The 25287-nt window shown below is 32.9% G+C and overlaps 1 protein-coding gene across 1 annotated transcript; it reads left to right on the top strand.

Annotated features, from left to right (window-relative positions):
- Positions 1-9248: 9248 nt before the first annotated feature.
- On the top strand, positions 9249-10345 carry LOC149219624 (CEN-like protein 1). The gene is made up of 4 exons (XM_089382634.1): positions 9249-9449; positions 9633-9694; positions 9832-9872; positions 10128-10345. The coding sequence occupies exons 1-4, from the start codon at positions 9249-9251 to the stop codon at positions 10343-10345; spliced, it is 522 nt and encodes a 173-aa protein (XP_089238760.1).
- The last annotated feature ends 14942 nt before the right edge of the window (positions 10346-25287 follow it).

Genomic DNA, 25287 nt, shown 5'->3' with positions numbered 1-25287 from the left:
CCTTGACTTACTGTGATATCCTGGGCTCTTTCCTCTTTCCATTTTTTCTTCCCCTAGTCTGACTGAATATTTTCTGTTGCATTTCCTCGCTAAGAATGTCACCGACAACATCATTAAAATTTAAAGTACTAGATCCAAAGATAGATTTTCTAATCACCATACCTAAACATTCCAACTTCCTGGAAGTGAGCACAGAAATAACATAGCCCTAACTTCATCATCAAAATTTTCACCTACAGAACTTAACTGACCGGTAACGGTATTAAATTCCTTTAAATGATTAGCAATAGATCCACCTTCGGAAATCTTCTTGGAGGTCGAGGTTTTTTCATATAATTTGGCCAATGCCATCATTAAACCCTCTATTTTCATTTCTTTTGAAATATTAAAGGCTACCGACACCACCAGGCACAATCATATTGTTCCAAGTTCCTTTCTGTGGAGAATCTCCCATTCTGTGTCCATCATACTCATTCGCCTCTTTGTTTTTCTTCTCAATGGAAGGTATATATATTTATGATACAAATAATCTTCCATCTGCATCTTCCACAACTGACAGTTTTGGCCGTTATTTTTTTCAACCCTAAAGCTACCATCTTCTGTCATTGCTCCTAGTTGAACCAGGAACCATTTTCTCCTGTGAGTTTAGCAACAAAATATATCTTCGGCTTTGATACTAGTTGTTGGAAAATTATATATTACATAAAAATGGAACACAAAAAATATTTCAGAAACACAAATACAGAAAATGCATAAAACAAGAGAGACATAGACATACATGGTTCATCCAATTTGGGCTATGTCCATGGAGAAACAACCAATATTTCCTTTTATATTATCCATCCAAATGAAGAGATACAACTTAAAACAGATCCACTCTAATTTCCTCTTCACTCTTGCACAATCTACTCTCTCTTTCTTTCTCATAATACACACATACACAACCCTAATACAATTCCCTCATATATATGGAGGGGTTTCCTTCTAGGGAAACAAAACCTAAATGAAACATAACTTCTACCGTTAGATCATGTGCCTATTGTATGGCTCAGATTGACTACGAAATTACAATATTTTATAAGGAAAATTTACATATAATTTTAGCTTCGGTGGCGTTACCCCCGAACCCCTACGTGGATGGGTGTACAACCTTCCTATGGTATACATCTGGCTGAAACAAAGACCTCTGAATCAGGAAGATAATCAGGCTCCACACCCAATATGTTTTTGTTGTGCATTTCCCTAGGAAATCATTGTGTAATCTATTGATTGAATTCTTTCACTTGTATGCTTCGTGATCTATCAATCGATTAATTCTTTTTGTTGATTAGTAGAGTAGATTCAAGTCTTTTTTGTTAGAATATTAGATAAGTAGTATTAATCTACAAGGACTTTCTATAGTGTTCGAATGATTTATATTGTTATGTTTTGAACTACATTTGAAGATTGTTTATAACATGGATTCAAACATTGGATGATTAGGTTTCCATTATTTCTTTTGCAATAATATTTTCAATACCTAAAGGAGTTCAAAAACCAAGAGTTACCGTTAAGAAACCCTAATTATTTAAAGCTTTGAGTCATGCTTGTGCATGTTGACTATTCTATGAAAACATTGGATTAGATCTCTTCAATATGTTATGCGTTTTGGTCAAATAAACTATTGTTATAAGCTTGTGACAGGTATACTTTGTTAGCTCTGACCTAGGGTTGTGGTAAAATTTTAGCAAGATCAATACATTAATATTTTCATTTATATTTGCAAGAGATCAAGATTGATCTGTCTTTTTGTTTCATGGAAATGTTTTAAAAGCGCTTCAATCCTAAAAGAGTCACGTTAGTGGATTTGCTTGTCACATAGTCTCTAAGTGCAAGAATAGAGTTTCTTTGTATCACTCTTGACTCTTGAATTTAAGTTACATATAAAATCTCTTTTCAACCATAAGGTCAAGATGTTGGTATTAATGCTTATACATTGAGATTCTATTTTTGGAATGCATAATAGATAAAACAAAGTATTTATTTGACTAAGCTTGTTTGGTCAATATGAGAATGAGAATGATTTTCTTGTGACATTGTATGCACAGGAGTGAAGATTTATTGAAGGGATTTTACTGTTGGTTTTTATCATTCTAAGCATTGAATTTGGTTGTTAATATTCAGTTGAAGTTCAAATGGTTTTCCTAATAGTTCACTCAAAAGATTGAATGATTTTGAGTTGAGCAAGGTTTCTTGGGTTTATATGCATTGTGGACAACACCATAGAACTTGCATTTTGTTTTACATGGCATGTGGAAGTTTTATGATTCGAAAGAGTACAAGAATAGGATTGACTTAAAATCTGCTTAGTACAAGAATTTTTTTACGATTTGTGTGGATTTTGTGAGCATGTTTTCGAGTCATTTGAAAAATGTGTTTGCTTTTGAGAATATTTCTTTAGTTTGAAGTCTCAACTTGTGGTTAGAAAGGAGGTCAACATCCAGAGTGATCTTGGTGCTGCTATGCAAGTTACTACATGAATATGAGTAAGGGGTTTTCATTTCTTTTCAAAACATGGAAGGTTGATTGTTTGGTGTAGAGATAGGTTTGCAAAATTTGACAGATTTACTTGGAATTGACTGTGATATGCCTCAAATCTTACGAATCCATGGTTTGACGATTAAGTGTTGAGGATTGAAATGCAATTCTATCACCCTAAAATTTCCTAAATATTTTAAGTAAAAGAATTTTATCCTACAAAGATTGAGCTAATGATTTTTGGAAAAATGAATGTTGAAACGTATTTTAAACAAACAAAATAGAAAACTTTAATTTATCATAATAGTAAAATTTTCCAATAGACATTACTATGAAATGGATTGCATTATACTAATATAGAATTATGCGGTTATAATACATGTTTTCCAACTATGGATTTAGTTTTGTATTCTAATGTAACATGAGCTAGGCCTATGCTATGATGGCCCTCATGTTTACAATTGGCTTTTTTGCTATCATCATGATGGTACAAGAGCTATTATGGAAATCATTTTTTTTACACCATGTAATTTTTTTAACTATATTTTCATTTGGGATAGTGCTTCCAACAATTCTAGAATGAACTCTTTTGTTCTAGAAGATATAGTTACAATTTTTTTCTTTGGAAAACAGAGTGGGGTGTTATTTTAATTTATTTATGGAGATGGTGATTGGGATTTGAGAAGATAGTGGGAGGAGGAAGTTCAATCAAGTGTACGCATATATTAATCCAATGAAACCATGATAGTGTTTAAGGAAACATATAGCTAGAAGAATGATGAGGATTATTAGGTGAGAAGTAAATACTATAAGAAGGGAATATAGTAGGGGTATAAATAAAAAAGGAGACAAAAAATCTTATAGAAAAATAATATTTAGGATATCAAATAATATTTAGAGTATTTATACTAGGCCCGCCAAATGAGTCCTACAAAAATAAAAAAATGATCACACACATATTCTAATATTACATAAATGAGGTCCTATACCATAGTTGGACTAATTAAACCCTTTGTGGAAATTACGTATTACATTGATTTACACATTATAGCTATAGTTTACTACATGCTTATAGTGATGGAAATCTCTCCCATTGACACTAGATCCATATATTCTCATCCTAGTAATTCTACCAACTTCGTAAAGTCCACTAACTCCTTATTAACCTTAACCTTTGAGAAAACAAATACAATGGCACATGTACACCTACTTCACACAAGATGATTCCATCATCATAACTTTGCATAAGTCATTCTCTAATTAACATTAGTTATGTTGTGTAGAAATAACTTAAAATGATAATGTAATTGATACATATGATACAATCTTATAAAAAATAAATTCAAATAGTTATTATTATACCTTATTTAAGTTGACCTTTCTCCAATTGTATACTAACATTTAATGGTGTATTGTTTATATTATATGTTCATTGATCCTAGAGGCTCACCCTACAATCCATGATGAGAGTTGTTAGTGTCTATGAGTCATTAGTGATCAAATGTACACTTACCATGTGGTTTATAGGGTCATTAGGTCAAATTGTTATATTTTCTAATAAATTTTCAAATAAAATTTGATCATTGGTTAGTGTCTTGGTCTTATTACTACTCCCTCCATGCTCATGGTCATAAAATGTTGTCATGGTCTTGTCATCACTCCTTGTGATAGGTCACCAAAAGAGTGTCTTGGTCATCATTGAAGTTCATCATATCACTGCAAGGTTTCAAAGGTCCTTAATCATGGTTTTAGGTATTCAGTTGGTGTCATTATTAGGTCATATCGTCATTGTCATTTAGGAGTCATGTCACCACCAGAGTCATCCTGGGAGTTGGTAATTATGGAAAGTGTTCAAAATATTCCAAAAAGTAAATTTCACTCTTAATAAATATGTAACTTTTCCTAAGAAAGTTACGAAGTTGTAGTACACTACCTCATCTCATTATTTGTCAAAAATACATGATGATGTCATTCCACCACCAAAGAAAAAAATGACTTTTTAAGTTATGAAAGACCATACAAAGCATTCAAAGGCCTCATTATGTCTTCCTAGATCTCTCATCTACCATTCAACATATTTTTAGCATTCAAAGACTTCACATTTCCATGCTCAAGCCGTAAACAACTAGCACATTGTGTTTTTTCCTTGGCACTTCACGCTTCTACTACTTCGTTGTGTTTTTTTTTTTTGGAGGCCAAAGGAGAAAAGATAGGGTTCAACCAGAATTCTACAGGTTCAAGACACTATCAACAAGTAAGTATAACCTCTCATTAGCTCTCATTTAGTGAATTTTCTTCAGCAAGTGGTGAAATTCCTCTCCTAGGGTTTTTCGCTGTGCTTTTGGATTAGATTGGTGTTTTCTTCATTTTAGTGAGAAATACCATGGTTTTCATATTTTGAAACCCTTTTTTATACTTCGTACACCTCCCCCATCCATTTCCCACATTCATCTTCCTCATTTCAATTATTTTTCCCTAAAACCCTAGCCCACATTGCGCTTTTGCCAAATTCTCGGTTAGGACTGTGTTTTGGGATTTTTCCCCACTTCCCCTCATCCATTTCAAGAAATTAGACTTCCCCAATGTCCCTAACATCTATCCCTACCCCCAAGAATTTTCTCACAAATTTCCCTAATCCCTATCTCGTTTATTCTCTTACCTAAACTAACATCCCTTTTTTCTCCCTGTTTTCCCATTCCCATCCTTCCCTTCCCTCCTCTCAAGCTAGGTTTTCTATCATTCAAACCAACACCATGGAGTGGTAAGAAGAAATATAATAAGGGAGGACCTATCTCCACATATGAGCAATATCATATGCAGGAAATCAATGTTTCACCATTTATCAAAAGGTCATTTGCTACACATAGGAACAATCTTACTTCAAAATCTGTTTATGAAGTAATGAAGATGAATTTTACAAAAGTGAAAGAATTTTTTTTCAATCATAAACCAAAATAAAAAAAACCTCCTTCATTTTATGCAGAGGTGTTATGATTTGAGAGTAATGCCCAAAACATAGTTGCTACAGGAGAGTTGTTGCACTCTGGACAACTTGACTTCAAGAAAGTTTTTTAGGGGTTTGGAGAAGGTGTTTGTAGTTATTGATGACTATATTATGTATTAGACATAATAATATATCCAACCATACCTTTTGAAGATTCTAACTCATCCAAGAAGGCCTTCAAATCACTCTCCAAACTAGATGCTTAACTTCTGCAATTTTTCATTGCGTTTTTAATGACCAACGTAAAACTAGGATTTTGAACAAATGGGAAAGTATTTTTGAAAACTGAGAGAGGTTGCTCTTTACAACAAAATTATCTACAAAAGCCTTTTCGAGTTTTGTAAAAGGTTTTTTTCTTAGAGAGATATCCCTGCATCGTTGAGCCCTAGTTTTGCAGAAAACCCAGAAATTTGACGCTCCCAAAGTGCAGCATGGCCACACTGCGCTTTTTATTAGGGCCTCCAAATGAAAAATGGCTTACATGTATGGAAATATCTTGGTCCCTACATCACAGATATCAACTTTATTTTTCACTTCAGCTCATAGTTTGGGAGAAAAAGTAAAAAAACTAGCCAATTTTCATGTTTCTACCACCTTTTTGGACCTCACGTTGAGCTTCTGGAGTAGATGTGGAAAATTGAGTTTTAAGTGGTCTTAGATAATATTGTTTGCAGACATGAAGCTTCAGAGGCCTAGTAGACATCCCCATCTTTCCAACGATCCAACGATAGTTAAGATTAATCTTTTCTACTTTTTATAAATTTAGTTATTTTAAAATAATTTTATATAGTCTTGGTTCAAATCTTCTTTATATTATATTATTTATATATATTCATATTTATCAATCAATTTTCTTTTTAATATATATATATATATATATATATATATATATTTATATTTATATATTTTAAATGGTATTTGATATTTTTTTCCTTTTCTTTTCTTCTTTCCGATTCTCTTATAATATACGAAACTATATTCACTTTTTCCATATTATATCAATATCTATAACAATTAAATAATTCACCGAAAATATCTCATCAACAATCCTCCATAAAGTAATCCCATCATCAGTCAAGAGACCAAGTTACAACGGAAACAAATTCGGTAATCCCAATACACTGATACAAGAATAATTAATTAATTCTACAAAATCTCATGGAGAACCCTCGAGAAGGTAATCCCTGTAATCTCATGGAGACCAAATTCGAACGAAAACGAATTCGGTAAGTCCCGATACCCTGAGACTAGAAAAAGTTTAGAAGAAACAGAACACCTTTTAGATAGTTGCCAACGATATTTACGATTTCTCTTCAGTCTTGGCTAAGACTGCTACCATATTCTGGGAAATAGTAGGCCCATCTCAGCAGCAAGAATCGTTTTGTATCGAAATTTAAACATGTGCTTACTTGCCGTGGGAAAAATGTAAATTTAGCTAATATTTTTTTTTTAATATTTTAAACTTTGTTTGTCGTCGGTTGCCGTAAGTTAAGCTAAGCAGAGGTTTTCAATTAACAAGTTTTCAACAAAAGTATTTTACATCTTATGAGCTACTATTAGTTTCCTAACACCATAACCATCCAATACTGTTTCTCAAAAAATATCATATTTGCCTAGGATAGCCCTTGAAAACATTTATATTCCGTGGGCCACTTAACTCCTTCCATGACGTCAACCATGATCTCCGTTTCTTTATTAAATATTAAATCATTTTCAGTTTTTTTTTTCCGAATAATCTCTCGTAGGTCGAATCCTGACAAATTGCTAGCTGAATCCGACCACCTCAGACGCAGATTTTACGTGTGTATTTTGGTGGCCCTAGTTTCAAGAGGTAAATTATTTGTGTAGTCAACTCACGTATCACGAAAGCTCGCATATTTTACGCGTGTATTTTGGAGGCCCTAGTTTCATACTTTCAAGAGATACAATATTTGTGTAGTCAACTCACGTATCTGTTGAAGTTCCACGAAATGAAGTAACAGAGATTGCCCCAGAAAATAAAATGGAATATTTTATACTTGCGATTTAGAATGGAATGATATATTCTAATTTTTACAGTTACAAATATTTTAGCATGGAGTCGTCTAACAAGGTGGAAGAATTGCCTAGATGGTCAAAAGTGGCTGGAATCTGGGCAAAAAAACTCTACAGTGTTTGAATCGTGTTTTTGATGGTGTATTTTAGTATGGAGTCGTCTAACAAGGTGGAAGAATTGCCCGGACGGCCAAAAGTGGCTGGAATCTGGCCAAAAAAACTCTACAGTGTTTGAATCGTGTTTTTGATGGTGAAAATGGATTCAGCACCATCAAAAACGTCTAGGACACCTAAAATTTTGAAGTTTAACAACTATAATTTGGATTTACAAAAATCTTTCCGGATTTTCTCTAAATATAACCATAATTTCCATAACTTCGTGAGCAACTCCTCCGCCTCGTTTATATATATATAATTTTATTTTTACAGGTTAGAGAGATCTATAATGTAATAAACATAAAATTTATTTTATTTATGAAAATTGTTTATAAGTTATTTCATTTCTTACCATATTGATTTTTTGAAATAATTTTTAAGTTGATTTAGATATGGTAATGTAGAATATGCATTTTCTGACGTTATAATGATATTGGTATGAGTCCAAGCTTATAGTGATAAATTGGGATACTTCTCGTCATATTGTGTGTACAAATAATTCTTAAATTGATTTAGATATGGTAATGTAGAATATGCATTTTCTGACGTTATAATGATATTGGTATGAGTCCAAGCTTATAGTGATATATTGGGATATTTCTCGTCATATTGTGTGTACATAGTTGCTAATTATTTTTTTTATATGTTTCGAGATTAGTAAGAGTTGTTTAAATAAATTACATTGAGATTATTGAGATAGAATTTGTATACCTTATAGTCATAGTGATCAATTGTTGACATTCTTAATAATGTTGTTTACGCCTGGCCACCAGATATCTATTGCATGCCCTGCCTCCAAAGATCTATCACATATCTATTACATGCCCCGCTGCAAGATATTTATTGCAGGTCCCCAATAAAAACATATATTTTTATATGCCTTGAGGTTATAACAAGAATAGTCCCAATCAACTCTTATTTAGTTAGTATGACTTTACCCACTCAAAAAAAACTATTAAATTCATTTATAAAATCAAATTTTAACATTTATAAAATTATATTTTCATATAAAAATGTTGTGTCACTCTATTTGGTTTCTAATTTTTAATAAATTAATTATTACTTTTCTTATTTGGTTTCTAATTTTTAATAAATTAATTATTACTTTTCTTAAATTATTATCAAATTGATCAAAATTAATTTTAATATTTTTAAAATTTCCTTTGTTTTGCTAACTCTTTTAATATTTTATTTATATATATTTTTAAATTAAATAAACTCTTGTCATTTAGTAGAATTTTAAACAAAAATATACATGATATTAAACCCTAACCCTAAATTGGACAACCATACAAAATGTGAATGTGAGGCACATCGCTAGATAACCACAAAAATCACAATAAAGAAAATGGACTCCACGGTGTTCTTGTGCATTTAAATTTACTGCAATCTTATTTTATGTGCTGGCAAGAGACTTCCGATTTATTCAATCTCTTTCACTCTATCTATATATTGTTATATGAAATGTAATTGACAACGGAGCGCAGAGAGGACTTTCCAAAGGGATCCGGTGCCTGCGTTTGATTTGACCTTAAAAATGGCAATTCGACTTACAGAACCATTAAGGGTCGCCAAAATTATAGGGGATGTCGTCGACATGTTCACTCCCAGCGTTAAACTGGTAGTGAGTTATGGACCAAACCAGGTCAGAAATGGACACGAATTGATGCCTTCGGCCACTGTGTGCACCCCGCGTGTGGAGGTTGGAGGCTCAGATATGCGAACGTTTTTCACTCTGGTATGCCCTTCCATTCTCTTCGTCTATTCTATTCCCTGGCATGATGTGGTGTACAATTTTCTTAATTCCTTACTACGAAAGATACATCATGAGTAAATGATAACGCTCTAAATGCTGCTGAGGATCAGGGAGTTGCATTTCTTAAATGATAGGATTATTTTTTGGCTAACTGTGTGGTTTCAGATTATGACAGATCCGGATGCACCTAATCCTTCCAATCCGATCCAACGCGAATATTTACATTGGTAATTCTTCATACTTTCTGATACCGAGCATATTTTTTATAAACGTTTAGAGATCAGAACTAACATCCTATATGCGCAGTGTTTGCGTTTGTAGAGTCTAAACATTCAGTTAACATTGAAACTTACATCATATGCAGGATCGTTACGGACATCCCTGCTACGACAGAGGCATCTTTCGGTAGGAAATGAAGCAGTATTAGATTAAACTTGTTTACTTTTATATTGTGAATCCCAAATCGTCGAATGTTTTATTGTGAATCCATGTAAAATGCATTATATGGAAATTACTAGCCATGAATAACCGTCAATGTCAAATTATTAGAGCTTAGTTTTGTTCCATAAATTATCTGACGTAATCGTTGAATCTACACCGTCTTTTTTGAACTATCTCATACGAATTTATTCCTTTAAAGGCTTTTGTTGACGTGTCCAGGAAGAGAGCTGGTGAGTTATGAGGTTCCGAATCCTGTGATTGGGGTCCACAGGTATGCATTTGCTCTGTTCAAACAAGCAGCACGACAAACTGTGCTTGTCCCTCCTGCATCGCGCCTAAACTTCTGCACCAGAGATTTCGCTGATACTAACGGGCTTGGATTGCCTGTTGCTGCCGTTTATTTCGACGCTCGAAAAGAGAAAGATCGAAGACGTTAGGGGATTGCCATGGGAGTCATTTCCGTGAGGAATAAGTTCATGACTTTGTGTTCCAATGTTATTGATTCTCCATATGCGTGACATTGTTATTGATTGCGTTCCAAATGCTTTATCGTGGTAGTATTCTGTATTACAAATCTCATTTGATTTGAGATAGTTATTGTCACTTCATGGTACTCGCAATTATTCGTCTTACTTGACAAAATCTACAGTGGATTGTGCATTAATCTATGTTCTGATTGTTAATATCTCGATTTGGAGAATTAGTAAAATTAAATATTAACGAAGATTAGTAATATTCATTTCTATGAAATGTTCACAATTAATTTTTATCTCTCTTGGTCAGATGAATGTACGCAAGTGTCTCCTTATGGGAGAAAATTTGCTTTAAAACACCTTAACTTAATTGTGTTAGCAAAAAATATGAGATAAATACGAGAGAATATGGGATGAGAGTAAAAATGTTTTGAAGTATTATTAATGATCAAGTGGGTTTTAAGAGGTTAGAAGTCAAATAAATCTAGGCGAGTTTTTCTTTGTTGCGTAAAGGTTAAATTGAAAACCAAATATCAGATGAGCGTATCGCTTGCAAAAAGGATAGATGAGAATTTAATTTAAAAGGTAATATTTAATATAGTTTATAATAATTAATATATTAATAAAAGTTGTAACTAGATAATCATAAATTAGACATAATTTATTAATATTTATGAATAATACTTGGTCACATAAATAATGTCATTGTTTTATTGGATTTTTAATTAATTTTTTTAAATTTAGGTAAAACACAGATAATCATGGTTGTAGGACAGATTTATCACAATGAACATGATATTCAGAAGTGTGACACTAAAATGAGTATAGTACAAACTTTAATAAAATACATGGTAAGGTGAAATAAAGTTATGAGTAGATGTTAAGTTTAAAATTACATATTGCAATTCCTTCTTTGTTGGTTTATTTTTTTTCTCAAATTGAGTTACATGACGAGTATATATTAAAGCAATGTTCACTAAAGGATGTGTTTACACTAAAATTTGAAAATATTTTTCTACCATTTATCATCTAGAACATAACATATTATTCCAACGCAAACAAATTTATTGTAATAGTAATAACCATTAAAGATCAAGATCAACAAAATTTATAACTTTCTTAGAATGATATAACGTTATGAGTATTAACATGGACAAATGAAGCATGTTTTAATCATTGAATATAAGTAGCAGCGGTTACCAACAATCATTCAAGGTTTAAATAAGTAAGAAATTATTAACATAATTGAAAAAACATCATTTCACTAAAAGGGGTTATAAATTTCTTTTCAAAAAAACAAAAATATCATTATAGGAAAATAGACAAACTAGTAGCGTTACAAAAATACCAATCACATCCCTAGAAATCATCATAACATTACCAAAAAAAATTATCTGCCAATGTAATGTTAGAGTTATAACAGGTATTTGTTTTCCATGTAATAGGTTAATTATTATTTATCCATAAATGTTGATCAGCTAAATGAGAATACAAGATTCTTCCTTTGATATCCTAATGATGTGTTGTGATACTTCATGAAACATTGATAAAAATAATTTACCACCTAGGACTCCAAACACACTCCAATGCAAACCTACGAGAACATATGAACACTAAGTGCAAGTGTATTTATGAAATATTAATTTTGTACAAGAACTTAATTGGGCCTCAATCCCTCATGGGAGGGAACAGAAACCTGCGAGAAAAATGTGAGACATAGGAGAATTAGTTAAATTTTTCAATCCATCCTTCAAGGGTTGGTTGCATTAGTTGCTCATGTTTACAAGAGCACCTAAGAGTTTTATAAAAGAGTTTATTCAAGAGGAATGAAGTCATGATTTATGAGAGAGTTCTACCCAACCATGATATTTTAGAGAATGTCATGAACATTTAGGTACAATAATCATTCTGATTAGACGAGGAACTATGTGGAGAAGTAACTATGATATCAAAAGAGAAAATATGTCAATTAAGAAAAGACATGTCCACTTGAATGATTCACTGTTTCTAGGAAGATGAGTGTCTGTTTATCTAAGAGGAATAACATATAAGCAAAGAAGCAAGGTGTGAATTGTACCTAAGATTGAGTCCTAGATGGAACCAAACACAACATAGGTGAGAGGCATCCCAATTAGAGATGGATTTTATTAGTTAATATGTTTGATGCATCTATCAATTTCTACTAGGAGGGCATGGGTATGAATCCCTAAGTGTAGAAGAACCTAACGAAGTTTAGGATTGAGAAATTTATAGATCCATCACATTACAATGTTTCATATTGATGTGGAATTATGTTCATGTTGATTTATTGTGTTCAAATATGAGATACATGGGTTTGGATAAATCTAAAGTTTTAACATTAATAAGAGGTTTTGTTTCTCTTGTCAAGAGCATGGTGCTTGTCTGGTTGTAGGTCCAAATGCATGCATGCAAGTGGATGTCCCCAAGTATAAATTTAGCCATGGAAGAAAACTGTTGGGTATTTAATGGATGAAGAGGAAGGAAAAGATCAATTCTATATACAAATCAATGTGCAATTTAATTTTTTTGTCTATTTGAAAAGGAGGAAGAGAAGACCCTTGGCTTCACTTCTATGTGAACATGTAGTAAAAAAAATAATAGTGGGGCCATGTATGAGTTTCAACATATCAACGTCGAGGCCATGGGTGGTAGAATCATATTGAATGACAAGGAACCCAATGGAGTGAAGATGTGATTTCTTAATGTTTGGAGATTGAGAATAGAGATTTTTGGCATTGTCATTTTCAATTGGTTTTTAATCATGCAATCCTAATGTTGTGTGAAATCTATGGTTTTTTTTTCATTTTTCAATAGTTGGTTTGGAAGCGTGGTTAGATTTTTGGATAATGTTTTATTCATTCTTTATAGATGGGTGTATACCTATGATGATGGAGGTGGAAATTTCTTGGATATAATGTCCTGGATTTATTAAAATAAACATATTGAGATTCATGACCTCAATATCATAGAGAAGTTGTTTTGTTAGAATTAATGACTCTAACAAATGATAGGGAGTTGTTATGTCCTTGTTCATTTAGGAAGCATATGATAGAATTCGCTAGCCTAACATGATTCCTATAGGTTAAGGCGGGAACAATTTAATAAGGGGACTTGATCTGCCTATGAAAATATTATATAAATCTAAGGGGTAAAAAGGGGGACACAACCTAAAGTCCACTATAATTTTATAAACTGAAAACATTATAAAATGACTTTATAAAAGTTAAAAGGGTAGAATGGAAACAAAAGTGGTAATAAGTTTACAAAAGAGAAAAAGTGAGGAGACTCTCCTCATTCATTCACTTTTGTTTTCGAGAAAAGAATCTCATGAAGATTATTTGAGAGAATCTTAGGGTTTCAGAAACCCTAGCCATCATCACTTGTTTTCGTGTTGAAATTTTATACCGTAGATGGTTCAAGAGACTGAATCACCTAGATTTCACCACTATTCTTCAATGGAATAGAATATTTTCACTTGAAGTATTCCAAAGTTGTCCAGTGTAGTGTATGCCTTTACACTCGACTATAGGCAGGGTCGACACCCTAGATTCCAATATGTTTTTCTTTGACATGGAGAAGAGTACACCTCACCTCTCACATGGACTTACTTTCAAGGATAGGTCCATCCAAGAGGAAAATCCATTCACGGTACTTCCATTGATGAAGGTGCATCTACCTGTGTAGTGGCTTCTTCCTATTAGCTCGCCTTGGGTTTTACCACACTCACTCTACCATCAAACTCCCTTAAATATTTTGATGGCCATAATTTCATCCTTAAGGGACATCTGGCTACTTTACCCATCACTCTTGTAGGGAAGATTGTCGTAGTTGATATTGAAGTTGTTGATCACTCGCTTGATTACAACCTTCGTTCGGGCCATAGTTGGACCTATGCCATGACAGCCATTGTCTTATTCGTCCTCTAGATTATTTGTTTTCCTAAACAAGAAAAAAAAATGTGACTGTGGATCATCTATCTTTTTGCATCCCTGATTTTCAAACGCCAACTTCTACCAATGTTCCCTTCGTAGGTGGTACTCTTGATACCTTTCATAGTCTTAGTGCCAGACTTTTGCAAGACTCCCATTTGTTGGGGTGTTTCCATTTCCTCCTACCACAAGCACATATGATATTCCTATGGTCTTTGTTATACATACTAGATCTACAGATCCAAGATCATCCCCACACCTTGCACCTTTGAATCATGTGGAGAAACGTTGCCACTAACATTAGTGGAATTGGATGGTCAAGCTATTCAGTCTATATCCAAAAATACTGCTTCCTTTGTTGGGGCCCATGATCCTATCAACTCTTCCACTATAGTTCCTTCTACTGATCTTCTTCACTTTCTCCTCCCATTTGACAAGACTATTACAGAGATCATGTCTCTAACTGAGCTTCCTTAGGATGAATTCCACCATCATGTCTTAGTCTCCTTTCTAACTGACCTAAACAAAAACCATCTGAAATTCCTGCCACCAAATCAACTTGAGATTTTCCTTCCTCTTTGAGACTTATTTAAGAGTTACACTTGCAATGCAACTTTGGCAATATATTGTAAAAGGTCAAGAATTCTTTTTCTAGTCTTTCTCTCACTCATAAAACTGAGAAAGACTCAAGTTTCCTTCTTTGGGCTCGTTAAAATACCATGAAGAAGAATTTTCATTCCTTTTATGGTATTTTTCTCGCTTTCTAAACTGAAAAATCCTTAATTTTCCTTCACTGGGATCATTAAACTCCCACAAATAAGAAAGAGCCTTATTTTTATGGTCTTTTTCTTGCCTGTAAAACTAAAAAAACCTCAAGTTTACTTCTTTTTGCTCGTAAAACTCCCATGAAGAAGGCTAAGTCATTTATTTTCTATTTTTTTCTTGATCCTCAATCTGGAAAAGATACATGATTTTTCCTCGACTCACTCATCATTAACAAATTCATTGGCCATGAATAGAGTTTTTTAACTTTTGGTGTCATCAATATAGACCCCATTAAAATATCCACATTATCCCCAAAAAAACCTACTTTGATACCAAGTAATCTATATAATGTCATGGGTATTCCACTTAATACTTGTTCATAATAGATTTGATAAAATTACACTTAAAAAACTGAAAATCAACGTTTTGAGGGTTTATTTCTCTTTAGATTTCTAGATTTGTAAATTATTATTTATTATGCATGCATGCAAATTATAGTAATGAGAAAATAGAGAAAAATGGAATAAAAAATCACTAACCATGATTGGCATAAAATATTTCCTAGGACACTCTGTCAGGAGAAAACCCAACTGGAAGGTAAGGTGAGTGTGCTCTCTTTCTCTAAATAAAAAATGGTTATGGGTGCAAAGAATTAAGGCCTATGATCCATGGGTTACTATAAAGCACAAATATTCTAAGTGTTCTCTCCCTCAATCCCTCTCAGATACTTTTTTATTCTATGGAAGAAGATTCACTTGAAAATAATGGAATGTCTTTCCATCTTAGTGGCTTAGTTATAACGCAACCAATAGCCAACTACTAGTTAGGCTTTACCTATTCAATTCTTAACTAGAGTTAAAATTGTTGAATCCTCTACAATATTATCCATCATGAACATGTGTATAGGCACCTTTCCAAAAATAATTGGGGCTTACATGGAATCCTCTCAGTGAATGGTGGCCAAAACAGGAAGTTCAACAAATGATTGACATAAATTTTCCGTAAAGACTTTCATTGAGATGATTCTTGCAACATTGGAAATTTATTTATGTATATAATATGAATAGAACATTTGGTGCTAAAGAAAAAAAAATTTACCCCCCAAAAAAATCATTTGATGCCTCAAAATGCTCCCAAAAGTTTTCAAACCCTAATTTTCCAAACTAGGTCTCCTCTGGTAAAAAATGGTCCTCAGATGATTCCTCTAATTTTTCCACATTAAAAGCATCATCATAACTTAAAAATAACATAATGACCAAACTTATAACATTTATGATCACTACAAAGAACATTTAGTGGTTTTGGTGAAGGAATAAGCTCCTCCTTCTTCTAATGTCATCAAATTCCTCCTCACATAACCTTTAAAATAATTATTTAATTTTCTCTCCTATCACATGAAAATCTCATCCAAGAACAACATCTACGCATACATAACTTATTAAAAAATTATACATTTGGTAATTATGCCAACAAAACCAATGTTGTAATATTAATGATGATACAGGCAATTTACTAATAATTCTTCAGAAAGTGCATTATACAGGTACTATATAATATTATACAAGAACATAAATAGAAGAGAATAAGGACTATGGATATAATGGAGAGACTAAAAATAAGTACTTGATATTATATCCAATACCACAACATAAAAAATCTTCCTATGCTAAATTTATGATCATATATTTATACTATGGTTAACTTATCATGTACTTACAACTACTTTAACCACCATGGTTGGTTGACCCAACCTAGTAGTACTCTTACTTACATCATCAACTCTCTTTCTTAGTTAATTGTCTTTTCTTTTCGTTAAGTAGTATGTCTAGTTGATAGAGTCAAATAGGCCATCCAACACACTGCTTCCTTTAGAGTATACATTTTTTCAAAATCAAACTATAGAACAAACCTTTAAGGCAAGTCACTTGATTTCTTCTTCTTTTTTCACATTTCTTCTATAAAATTAGTACAAAATATCATCAAAAATATACTTCATTACGTGTTGGAGTTAATATAATGATTGAAATCACAAGAGTTTCATTAACTATCACAATACCCTAACATATTTGATCATTTTGGGGGATTTTAAGTCAACAAAAAAATTATTTATATATCACCTTTCAATAAGGGGTAAGAGGAATTGGGGGATATATAATAGAGGCATCCCTTAAGAATTGGAAAATGATTGATAAAATGAGATTTGTAGCTAGCATTTCAAAATACCATTCACTTCAATGAAGCTTTAGCTTGCTAGAGGTTATGGAAAGTAATAGAATTTCTAGGGATGTGGTAGCATGTGGGAATAATTATATGTGTAATTTTTTTTTTTATATTAGGTAATAGATTATGAATTATATAATGACATATGTAGTTGCATCCATTAGATGGAACCCAAGAGTTTTGGATTTCTTCTCTCATTAGCAAGTTGCTTTTCTAGTGAAATGGAAATGGTATAATGGTGGATATAGGGATTTAGCACTGATGAATTTGAAGCAAGGGGAAACATATGTTACTAGATGCATAAATTGTTGAGTGCATAGCTTGATTATCTTCTTGATTTAGAGGTCTTGTTTCAATCATGTTTGGATCCCAGCCGATGACAGGGGCGTCTAAGGGGCCTTCCCCCCTAGCTAGTGTTGTTAGCAGGTCTTAGGGGGTGGAAGCAATTCTTGGAGCCTTCCTAAAAGGGGTTGTGGGGTAGAACCCCCAAAAGAAAAGTTTAGAGAAAAATTGCCTTGTAAAATTTTGTAATTTCGTAGTCAATCTAGGTTGTTCATTAGGAGAAATATTTGATGGTAAAAGATATGTTAATGTAAGTTTCTTTTCCTATAAGGAAACCCTCAGTTTATATGAGGGAATTGTATTATGGTTGTGTATTATTTTATGTGAGAATAAATAGGGGATTGTGTGAGAGCGAAGACAAAGTTAGAGTGGATTTGTTTTAGGTTCCAACTGTTCATTTTTCTAGAGAAAATAAAGGGAAGGATTGGTTGTTCCTTCGAAGACAACCCCAAGTGTGTGCACCACGTATATCTATGTCTCTCTTTTTGTAGGATTTTTTGTGTCTGTATTTCTGCAGTATCTTATGTGTTCCATTGTTTTGTTATTTAATTTCTAACATATATAGGGATTCATAGATATAATTGACTTTTTTCAATGAATGAAATATTAAACGAATATTGTTTTCCTATCAACAATGATGGGGAAAAGCTATAGACTTGGATCTTCCTATAGTAGAAGTTGGAAATGGGATAACATGGTAAGAATATTTCTACTTTTCTCTATAAAACTAGGAGATGATGAATATGATATGGTATGGTATTAGAAATTATGTAGTACATAACGAACTATATTAGGATATAAAGAAATGGTTTTAGATGACGATCAAAGAGGATTGTAGGGTAGAAACAAATATGAAAGAAAAAGGAGCCTCTAATGTATAGGATATGATTACTTGACTTTGAGAAATAATACCCTACTAGATAAATTTTAAAAATAATAGTCATTTAGGAGCACATATTTGGCACTATGTGTAGCATTCATTAGGAGTCATTGAAGTGTATCCTTAGTTAATACCCATTTCCATAAATGATTGGTGAAATTATGCAAATTATTAGTCAATGCAAGTCGATGGGAAACACATACAAGAATAATGATAGGGGAACCTATGATATCTAGTAAGAGAATTACCTCTAATTTCCTCTTCCAAAATCTTCCATTCGCTCCTCTAGTAGTAGAGTTATTTAAATAAATAAAAATTATATTCATATCAACACACTAAAAAGGAAAAATGTAATAAGGACAATAGGTAATTTAGATATAAGCATTACAAAATCATCGGGACTCTATGATGGGCTTGGGAAAGACGCACCTATTCCACGTGGTGTTGTTGGACTCCAATATATGGTTTATGGTTCTCTTCGTTCTTTCAAATTAGTTTTTAATGGAGGAAGTAATAATTAGGCAAAGCCACATGCTCTGAAGACATTACTATTGATATGCATTCATAAATATGGAAGAGATGAAGTTTATGGAGATTCCATGCTAGTGATAGAATGCATCTACGGCACTTGTAAGGAAAAAACCCTAACATTAGTCCCCCTTCGAGAAGAGATAAAAATGTTGTTGCATAATTCTCTAAATTTTTTAGGCATATGGAGAACGCAACACTTAAGGTGATGATTTATTGAAATATTATTCAAAGCTTTTGTGGGAGATATTATACTTGAATAAGTGTGGGGGGATGATAACATTGTTTCCTTCACACATATAAAGAATTATTTTGTTGATCTAAATGCACTAGAAGAAGTCCTAAGGATCCAAACTTTTCTTAAGCTATAAAAAAAGTAGAGAAACTTACTAAATCTCAAAATGACCATCTATACTATGTTTCAACATAGTTTTGTAAAATATCCCAAACTTGTAAGTAATTTTTCATTTTTCTAAAAAATTTATGAGATATTTTAAGTAAAAACTGTTATCCTATAAGGGTTGAGTTAATTATTTTTAGACAAAAAAAATGGAATCGGTTTTTGAAACAAAGAAAAGAAAACTTTAAATTATCATAATAGTAAAATTTTCCAATTCTATTCACATTGATTGAATTAGACCAAATACAAAATAGTGAGATTTTAACTTCAAATACTTCTCTTATCTCATTTAAGTTCACCATTTTCACTATTTACATTATATATTTGATGTTTTTTATAAATTCATTTTTCCGAACATAATTTTACATAATCTTTCTCTAAATATCCTTTATATTATTTATAGGTATTTATATTTATTAAAATATATATTCATGTTTATTAATCAATTTTAGTTTATAAATACAGTTTCTTATTTTATTTTATTAAAATTAGATTTCATATTATTTTTAGTTATTAGTGTTTTCTTTAAATTATATTAGAATATATAAAACTATATTTAATTTTTCCATAATATATTAATAATTATAATAATTAATTAATTCATCAAAATGTGTAAAAGGTCCCACTACAACTCCGAAAAGGTAATCCTAGTATTAGTCAAAGGAACCAAGTTACAACAGAAACAAATTCGGTAATCCCGATAATTAATTAATTGTATAAAATGTGTAAATGATCTCATAGACAACTCTCCCGGAGGTAATCCCAGCATTAGTCAAAGAGACCAAGTTCCAACGAAAACAAATTGGGTAGCCCCGATACCGTGAGACTAGAAAAAGTTTAGAGAAAACCGAATACCTTTTAGATAGGTGCCAACTATATGTGCGAGGTGTCTTGATTATTGGCTGACTGCTACCATATTCTGGGAAATAGTTGGTGCATCTTGGCAGCAAAACTCGTTCGGTATCGAAATTTTTTATATCGAGGTAAAACATGTTCTTTTGTAAATATACATAATAAAATTGTTTATATTTGTAATTTAGTTTTTAGTTTGTTGGTGTATGTCAAAGTAAGAAGAAGTTTTGAATTAACAAATTTTGAACAAAATACCTTAATAAAATGCCACATTATTAATTATTTTACATTTCATAGATTCATACTGATTTACTATCTATATATTTTAAACTATAAGTAAATATCACTTAGCACCAAACAATATTGTGGGTTAAAAATCCTATTTGCAAGGAAAGCCGTGGATAATTTATATTCCCTCGCCACTTGACTCCTTCCATGAAGTCAAGTATGATCTCTGTTTGTTTATTACTGCCCTACCTATAAAATATAAATTTATTACTCTCTGTTTGTTTGTTTATTACTCCTTCCGTGAAGTCAAGGAAGATAAACACATTTAAATGCCAAAGGCTTGATTTTTGTGGTCTCCAGCGACTGGCCTTCACATTCATATTCATATCTATGGTTGGATATCATATGTATGGTTGGATATTATGTATCTTTGTGTTTAAAATTTTGTCACCAGATTAAAAAGAAATATTTGGCCTACTCGTTTAGAACCAACAAGTGTGGTTCATCACAAGGACCACCAGATAAAGAGGTAGACCATGACAATGACTTAAATAGAGAGCAACGCAGAGACCATAATTTCAAATAAGAGTACTATATTATGGTCTCTACATTGCTCTCTATTTAAGCGTTTGTCATGGTCTGCCTCTTCATGTGGTCCCAATGATGAACCACACTTGTTGGTTGGAAACTCTTAAGCCAAAAATTTCTCTTATGAGATTTCTACAGAAATACTTTTCTTAAGAATTTAGTTATTTTAAAAAATTTACAAATAAAACAAAGGTATTAAAAAAGTTGGCTAAACATTATAGGAGAATAAAATTTTAAAAATATTAAAATTTGTTTTGATATTTTCGATGATATTTTAAGAAAAATAATAATTGATTTATTAAGAATTAAAAACAAAATCGGTTGAGGAAACATTTTTTTATAAGAAAAACAAAATTTTATAAACGTTAAAATTTGATTTTATAGATGAATTTAATTGTATTTCTCTTTTGAGTTAGTAAGGTCATTCTTACTTGAAAAGAGTTGATTGGGACTATTCTTGTTATAACCTCGAGGCATATCAAAAAAATATGTGGGCATTGGGGACATGTAATAGATATCTAGCAGTTGGGTGACTGGGGACATACGATAGATATTTGGCAGGGCACACACAAGACTAAGAATGCCTCCAATTAATCACTATAACTACAAGGTATATCATTTTTATCACTATAATCTCAATGTAATAAGCTACAGAGGACTCTGTGATTCATTCCCTGTTCCAAATATTTGTGCGATATGGCCTCCGAAGGGACATAATTACAGATGGAGGGTCGCAATTTGTAGGTAATCAAATTGTTTCAACATTAAAAAAAATAGCACATTCGGCACAAAATTACAACCCCTTACCACCCCCAAGCAAATGGCCAAGTAGAGAGCACGAATAAAGTGATAGAGGAAATACTTACAAAAACAATCACATCGCATAGACGTGACTGGGCTTCAAGATTTTCGGAAGCCTTATGGGCATACCGAACAACGTGGAGAAATACCACCGGCCATTCGCCATATCATCTAGTATTTGGGAAAGAACCCATCTTTCGGATAGAATTTGAGATACAAACATTAAGAACAACACAGGATATGGGTTTGAATTTAGATGAGGCCCAAACTAACAGATTACAACAAATTAACGAGCTATATGAAATCAGGCTCTCAGATCTTCAACACACTGCATTAATCCAACAGCAGAGAGCAAACTGGCATGACGCCCCGATCAAAAAGAAAATCTTCCAAGAAGGAGATTGGGCACTCTTATATGATTCTAGGTTTCAGGATTTTTCGGGAACCTTCAGACTTGATGGCTTGGACCATATGAAATACAGAAAGTGCATGACAATGGCACCATTACTTTGACTACTATTGATAGATTTGGACATTCGTTTAAAGCAAACGATCACCGAGTGCGACTGTACCATAAACCGCTCACTTGGGAATCCTTTCACCAGCAGCTACGGGAAGATTCTGATATGCAGATTCTTACTGAGGAAAATATTCCTTCCTCGGCATTAGTTCACTGAATAACTCTTTTGCTTCCAAATTTTGTATATAAATTATTTCCCTGGTGTTCCTTTTCAAAGGAATGACACTTCTGTGTTTTTGCTCTTTCTTTTTCAAAGGAACAACACTTTCACATTTTTGTTGTTCCTTTTCAAAGGAACAACATTTTCACATTTTCGCTGTTCCTTTTCAGAGGAACGACATTCCCACATTTTTGTTGTTCCTTTTTCAAAGGAACAACACTTTCGTATTTTTGCTATTCCCTTTCAAAGGAACGACATTTTCGAATTTTTGCTATTCCTTTTCAAAGGAACGATATTTTTGCATTTTTGCTGTTCCTTTTCAAAGGAACGACACTTTCGCATTTTTGCTATTCCTTTTCAAAGGAGCAACACTTTCGCATTTTTTTTGTTCCTTTTTAAAGGAACGGCATTTCCGCATTTTTGTTGTTCATTTTCAAAGGAATGTCACTTTTGCATTTTTGTTGTTCCTTTTCAAAGGAACAACACTTTCAGATTTTTGTTATTCCTTTTCAAAGGAACAACACTTTCACATTTTCTGTTGTTCCTTTTCAAAGGAACAACATTTCCGCTAGATTTCATTTTTGTTGTTCCTCTTAAAGGAACAACACCTCTGCCAGATTGCATTTTTGTTGTTCCTCTTAAGGAACAACCACTGTTCCATCTAAGGAGCAACACTTTTTGACTGCATTTTTGTATGAACATCGTTCTGAGAATTTATTGTGAATAATGGTTCATTTGTCATGATCCCTTCATGGCATAAATTTAAATTCATGTAAGAATGCAAAATCAGAGGATACAGAAATCAACAAGCAAAAGAAAAATCGTTATCCTTAGAGAAACTGCTTGGTATTGATAAGAAAAAGGGGGTTAAGGATACAACTATTTATATCACTTTGTTGTTTTTATTTCCACTCAAACTAAGTGACTAATTATTTTTATCATGTTGGTTCTTCCCTACTCCTCATAACTCTCTTTGATTATTATTATCGAATAAGAATAAGGGCATAAGTTTTTCTATTGAGATGTTCAGACTTCTTCTACCATCCCTACTCTTAAGGAGTGATGAGCCATCCTCTATATATAAATAGGAAGTGCTATATAAAAGAAAAAGAAAAAGTATATATATCTATCTGATCACTAACAATTCTATGATTTGGCAGATGGAGGCTAGGGGGTCTCATCAAGAGCCAGCCTACCATGTTCATAAGGAAGCAATGAAGTGGCATTCCCATTACGGCTACCACACCAGGGAAATGATCCAAGAGGCATATAAGAACAATAAAAGCCCTTGGAACAAGAGATCTCATCACGAGCCGGCCTGCCCACCTTTCGTTCCTTCCTGGTGAATGGCATTGAGACTCATCTGGTTACCAAGCTAGCTCAATGGCCTCCATTCTCTCAAAAAGCACATTCCTAGGCATACATAAAGGATTATGGTTCCAAGGGTGAAAAAACAACTTTGTCAAGGTTATGAACACCTGTGGGAAACAGAGCTCTGCTAATGGTGTTGAAGTCATATTACTACACATCAATAGTTATTATAAACCCTCTTCTTATATCTTTATCTTGATCTCAAATGGGAGTATGTTCTAAAATCCTTTCGAACCTATTACACATGAAATATTGTTTAAAAATCAATCATAATGGTTAAGTGGATAATGACTGCATAAGCACTTTTACTTACGTCAGTTGTCCTCTCCCCTATTTTTCGCATCATTTCATAGCATTTCTATATCTATTTGCGATTTTCATCATAAGCCTCGATTTCAGTAATTCGCTACTTTTGCAATCATGCCATGAATATATATGTCTTTCCTTTTTTTTGTACGGTTGTCATCCAGTACGCCTCTCCTCCATTTGCCGGTCGAGGACGACCTATAATATTTCAGGGGGGCACGGGTGATCTCCAAAATACACTGGAAGATGTGTCAATTCCTTATTTGGAGGTACTACGACTCCATCAAATCTCTCGAAAATAGCAAGTTTAACGATATTGATATTTTCTAATATGCATAACTGTGATGTTCCATTGTCATTTCTGTGCTTTGAAAAAATTAACAGCGTGCTAAGCTTAGATGAAATGGAAGGAAGAGAAATACGAAACGAACGACAAGTGCTGATAATTTCCGATGCTACACGAACAATTCTGGAAAGAGCAGGATGGATCAATTACCTTACATAGCTACAACAATCCCATGAAATTGTGGCCATTGAATTTCTGTAGAATTTGCAGGAAGATTATTCCATGGTGAGGGGAAGGCGAATAATGGTAACAGAGGTGGTAATTGCCGAAATATCTGAACTACCGGTAGTCAGCCCAGTATGGACCAAGAAAAAAGTGAGACTTCGAGATGCCATAGCCATCTTCTAGGATGAAGGACAGAACCTTACCATCAAATGAAAATGAGTCCTGCCTGCAACCCTGGGAGAACCATGGGCAGAATTAGCTAGAATAGTGCAAAGCTACATCACATGCGATGGGAGAAAGGATGTGGTAAGACCACGCCATCTCAAATTATTAGTAGTATTAAGACAGAAATGTGCTGTAAATTTGCCTGCATATTTAATTTCTTTATTGCATGACACCGCTTGGAGCATAAGGAAATCACGTCATACAGAAATGGTAGTAAGTCATCATTGATTAATTTGATTAATAGCCAATCATAGTCTTG

The sequence above is a fragment of the Pinus tabuliformis genome, chromosome Q, assembly GCF_031772625.1.
Source record: "Pinus tabuliformis cultivar Carrire ecotype Pingquan chromosome Q, CPIR1, whole genome shotgun sequence".
Classification (NCBI taxonomy): Eukaryota; Viridiplantae; Streptophyta; class Pinopsida; order Pinales; family Pinaceae; genus Pinus; species Pinus tabuliformis.
This window is presented reverse-complemented; position numbering and strand designations above follow the sequence as displayed.

Coding starts and splice junctions, on each gene's coding strand:
- LOC149219624 (XM_089382634.1), top strand. CDS start 9,249: ATGGCAATTCGACTTACAGAACCATTAAGGGTCGCCAAAATTATAGGG. Junction 9,450..9,632: donor TGCGAACGTTTTTCACTCTG/GTATGCCCTTCC, acceptor GTGTGGTTTCAG/ATTATGACAGATCCGGATGC. Junction 9,695..9,831: donor CAACGCGAATATTTACATTG/GTAATTCTTCAT, acceptor CATCATATGCAG/GATCGTTACGGACATCCCTG.